Source organism: Bison bison, unplaced genomic scaffold (assembly GCF_000754665.1).
Source record: "Bison bison bison isolate TAMUID 2011002044 unplaced genomic scaffold, Bison_UMD1.0 scf7180017864527, whole genome shotgun sequence".
Classification (NCBI taxonomy): domain Eukaryota; kingdom Metazoa; phylum Chordata; class Mammalia; order Artiodactyla; family Bovidae; genus Bison; species Bison bison.
The window spans coordinates 14278137-14283462 of NW_011495078.1; the positions used below are offsets into that span (position 1 = coordinate 14278137).

The 5326-nt window shown below is 37.2% G+C and overlaps 1 protein-coding gene across 2 annotated transcripts in view; it reads left to right on the top strand.

Annotated features, from left to right (window-relative positions):
- UGGT2 (UDP-glucose glycoprotein glucosyltransferase 2) overlaps nt 1-5326 on the top strand; it is a 146323-nt gene that overhangs the window by 118738 nt on the left and 22259 nt on the right. For both annotated transcript variants that reach the window (XM_010831523.1, XM_010831522.1), the window contains exons 31-32: nt 2530-2615; nt 3943-4041. In XM_010831523.1, the coding sequence (XP_010829825.1) occupies nt 2530-2615; nt 3943-4041 (185 nt within the window). The remainder of the gene's footprint in view (nt 1-2529; nt 2616-3942; nt 4042-5326) is intronic.

Genomic DNA, 5326 nt, shown 5'->3' on the forward strand with positions numbered 1-5326 from the left:
CATTTCTCAAGAGGCAGGTCAAGTGGTATGGTATTCCCATCTCTTTCAGAATTTTCCACAGTTGATTGTGATCCACACAGTCAAAGGCTCTGGCATAGTCAATAAAGCAGAAATAGATGACTTTCTGGAACTCTCTTGCTTTTTTGATGATCCAGCAGATGTTGGCAATTTGGTCTCTGTTTCCTCTGCCTTTTCTAAAACCAGCTTAAACATCTGGAAGTTCACAGTTCACATATTGCTGAAGCCTGGCTTGGAGAATTTTGAGCATTACTTTACTAGCATGTGAGATGAGTGCAATTGTGCAGTAGTTTGAGCATTCTTTGGCATTGCCTTTCTTTGGGATTGGAATGAAAACTGACCTTTTCCAGTCCTGTGGCCACTGCTGAGTTTTCCAAATTTGCTGGCATATTACACTCACCTTTGATACTGTTTTTCCTATATTGACCTTGGCTTCTTTTCTCAGAAATGGAAACTTACATTCTGGCCTTGATACATTTCCTTCTAATCATTTCAAATGAAAACCCCATAAACTCAGAGCAGCTCCTTAAGTTACCAAGTCAACCCAAGCCCTTTAGGACCAGCATTCCAGCTAGTATTATCCTAGCCCTACAAACAGGAAAGGAAAATATTATTTCTGCTGGGAGACTTGAGGTGTTTTAAATTTGAGGAATTTTGACCATTGAAAAATTATTAAATTTTCTTTTTGATGAGCTGAATTTTTTCACTCTCCATATTGGCTCTAATTTTACCTATTCTTGCCCGGTATAGAGCAGGTCTGACTCTTTGACCAAAGTCATCAAATCTTTGTTGAGGGTGATAGTCATGCCATGCCTGAAGCATACGTTCTACAGCCTAACCATATCTAGGTCCTTTACTTGTTTTTTAATAACAGTTCTATCTGTTCACCTTCCTTGTTTCCAAATTACACAAAAGGATGGGGAAAAGGGAAGAGAAAAGATAAGCAACATAAAGGGTCAGCGCATGAATTTCAGTAGCTCACCAGTTAGGAATTCCAGGAAGGGAGAACAGAAAGTGGAGGCGGCAAAGTATTCCACAGGTAAAGAGAGGCAAACATATTCGCATCGAGGGCTCCACAAATCAGAATGCGTGAGAAATGGCCCACACCAGAGCCTAGAAACTACCAAAGAGAAAAGATGAGTCACTTCAGTGACCTTAGAATGACTCTTAACAGTAGCATCCGATGTTTTATTTTTCAAGACAACAAAACAAAGACTTCAGTGTTTTGAGAAGTATTTTGAACCTGGGATTCTTTAGTCAAATATTCTCTGAAGGGTGAAGATTTAGAAAAATTACCTTTCACACCTGTTCTTGAACGTGTTTGCCATCACAAAGAGAATAAAAAACAAGAAAGAGGAAAATGGGTATTTCAAGAAATGATGAAATTAATGTGAAAACCAATGCAAAGAATGCTTGAAAGAGGCAGTTCATTGTTAAGCCCAAAGAAAAATGTCTTCAAGAAGATAGGAATTCCAGATGATGAATAATAAACTGGAAAATATTAGGTATATGATAAGAAATATCTTTCCACAAGAAAAATACAATAAAATTCCAAGAAAAAAATACTTACCTATTGATGTGAGAAAGCAGAATCCATGTGAACCAAGAAGAGTATGGTGGTCATACTTTTGTAACTGTGGGGGAAATGTAGTAACCTTTGAGACTTAATTGAGCAGTATTTACAGTGTCACAATATGTACTTTTTATTGATTTTTCAAGTTGTAGAATAAACAATGCAAAAGATAGTTATATTGACCAAGGTAAATGTAAATTTTATCCATATTTACAATGCTAAAGTAAAGGTTTAGCTAATGTAAGTTGAGACAAAGGGAAAAGGTAGAGATGCTAGTATCTGTATCATAGGATATGTGCAAGAGAAACTGTTGAATTTGTTGGAATAAAAAATATAGATTTAAGGATTACTTAAAGTTAGAAAAATACTCAGTAGAAAAACTAATGATAAAGATAATATTACTAGAACCTCCAGACAAAGAGGGGAAGGGAAGAGTGATACAAGTAAGCTACTCGTCTTTTTGTTACAAAGAACGAATAATGTCTAAACTCTGCGAATCAGATATATGGTAGATGACATCTACAGTTGATAAATCAGTAAGTACAAGTGTAAGCACATTATTTAGCAGTGTGGAGGTTATTACAAAAGAACTGAAAACGAGACTGAACTGATGGTTGAAACCAGATTGTGTCTATAAAGTACTAAGATCTTTTTTGGCTTCATTTACTATAACTATTTAGGGCTTCCCTGGTGGCTCAGTTGATAAAGAATCCACCTGCAATGCAGGAAACCCAGGTTTGATCCCTTGGTGGGGAAGATCCCATGGACAGAAGAGCCTGGTGGACTACTGTCCAAGGAGTCACAAAGAGTCAGACGTGACTTAGTGACTAAACCACATCTTAGATTTACAAGAGTCACCTGCCCAAGATATTTCTATCCATGCAGCATAATATTTAAATCTATAAAATTCTAAAGTTTTTCTTTACCATGCTATCTAGGTACGGAAAAAGCCAGATAAAATCAAGGAAGATATCCTTTCCGATAAAGGTGAAAAGAAGAGAGGAATGTGGGATTCCATTAAAAGGTAGTTAATAATGGATGTTTTAACGTATAACTATAGACCCATCAAGAGTCTAGTGTGTGGAAGCCCTCCACATGGTAAACATTTAAGTTATGCACAGATCTTCTCTGGAAAGGATAAGACAAATACATAAATGTTACTGATACAGGATAGGAAAAGAGGAGGAACCTCAGAAAAGACTGTGGAGGAGTGCATGACTAAGATATATTCTAAAGGATGGACAGAGAGAGAAGGTACCTGGTTACCTGAAGCTAGAAAGATTGGGTATGTTTCTCACAGAACAGGAAGTAGCCCAGGTTAGCTGAGATGTTAAATATTATGGGAAATATTTAAGTTAGGTTGGGACCTGTATTAATCAGAAAAGGAATATATAGGCTCACACATCTAGAGTTCAGGAGCAGAGCTGACTTTGAGCATTCAGGTGATGTGGCCCAGAAACTCTTTCTCCAACATATAGTTCTGTTATCTGTGCTGCCTTCACTTTCAGACAAATGTTTACAAGAAAGAGCCTGCCCAATTTAGGCCTCTTTTTCTGTAAGTTGACTTCTTATTTGATGAGAATGATGTTACTGTCCCAGTATGCTGTTGAACTGGTTCCCGATCGAGAAAGTCTCAAACTCACTCCTTTTGAGATGAGTTCTGTGTAGACTTGTTTAGAATCTGGGCATTTTAAAGAGTATCTGTTCATTAGCTTCCATTGAAACCAGAAGGTAGAGACAGAAAGGAATAAAGATATTGTTAAACTATGGCGTAGCCACTTACTATGCAGAAGGGATACCAAAACAAAGCACTGCTTTGTTAGAAAGAGAGAAGATAAGTCTTGGGGGATAGTGACTCCTCCAGATACATAAGTGTATGTTAGAGTGCTTTCACTTTTATATCTTAGTTTTAATCCTAACTTCAAGTGATTTTTTTCTTCCCCTCCCTGAATCAACTTAGTTGGGGGTTTACAGTGAGAAAAGATTTCAGAAATACCTCTGTCGTAACAAAAGCCTCAATACATTGCATGTGGCCATAGCATGCTGCAACTCATTCTGTGCTCTTAAGATAACTTTTGTAACTCACAAAGATTCAAAAGTATTATCTCATTAACCTACAATATAATTGCATTCTATGTTGTCCATTTTTTAAAAATCATAAAATTTCAAGTTATATTGTCATGTTTAAATATAAACCATAATTTTTAGGGTAAGTACTTATTTTAGTGTACTAACCCTGAAAAGCATTCCTGTTTTTTATCTCTTATCAAATTCAGTACTTTATTTAGGTATGTAAAGTGTGCAGATGTGTTTAAGAAACTAATGATCAGTAGTTTTTTTTTTATTCCAAGTTTCACAAGGAGCCTGCATAAACAAGAAGATAATAAGGAAAAAGATGTTCTAAACATTTTTTCAGTTGCTTCTGGCCATTTATATGAACGCTTTTTAAGGTAGGTATTTTTTTAATCTAATGTTTTGGAAAGGAATACACTTACATGGTCTGAAAAAAAATTTTAAGTTTAAAAGAAGGAAAGAAATTACAGTGAAAAAAAACTCCCACCTCTGTTCCCTTGATTCCCCATTTACTTTATCACAGGAAACCAATGTTATTATTTTCATACCTGCCAAAGATATGTATAGACAAGCTCAAATGTATATTTTTTAACTCTTTTACCGAAATAACAACACAGTACATACTACTTTGCACCTTGCTCTTTTTTTTTTTAACCTAAAATTATGAGAGATGTATATTTTCTAAACACAATGAAATTTTAAGTTTGATTTGAAATGTCAGTATTCTTTAAGGTTAGAAAACGGACATATTTTGTAGTAAGATGTGAGAGAAAAAAGAATATATAGTAAATTTTCTGGCAAAGAAATACCTTGTTTTATAAAAAGGAGGAGTCTGAGAAGAGGGAGAAATATTTATAAACTACAAAGGGCTATTTTTTTTTTAACTGTATATATAGAAGGATCATAGAGAATGCCTCAAAAATATTTGAAGATGTTGACATTTTAAGATGGTACTTTAGATACATCTGTATCTTCTCCGAGCAGAGGTCTAGAATAACAAAACACATGGCCTATCCAGTGAATTTATCAAGACTGACAGGCTGTTCAGGCCTTCAAGGTTTACATACCTTCTATTAATGACACAGGGCTTCCCCAGTGGCTGTCAGTAAAGAATCTGCCGGTAGAGCAGGAGGCACGGGTTCAATCCCTGGTCGGGGAAGATCCCCTAGAGGAGGGCATGGCAGCCCACTCCAGTATTCTTGCCTAGGATATCCCATGGACAGAGAAGCCTGGTGGGCTACAGTCCGTAGAGTTGCAAAAGAGTCCGACACAACTGAGATAATGACACAATAATAGAGCCAAGATTAGACTTTGAGTTCAGTTCAGTCAATCAGTTGTGTCTGACTCTTTGTGACCCCATGAATCGCAGCACACCAGGCCTCCCTGTCCATCACCAACTCCCGGAGTTCACTCAGACTCACGTCCATCGAGTTGGTGATGCCATCCAGCCATCTCATCCTCTGTCGTCCCCTTCTCCTCCTGCCCCCAAAGCCCCCCAGCATCAGAGTCTTTTCCAATGAGTCAACTCTTCACATGAGATGGCCAAAGTACTGGAGTTTCAGCTTCAGCATCATTCCTTCCAAAGAAATCCCAGGGCTGATCTCCTTCAGAATGGACTGGTTGGATCTCCTTGCAGTCCAAGGGACTCTCAAGAGTCTTCTC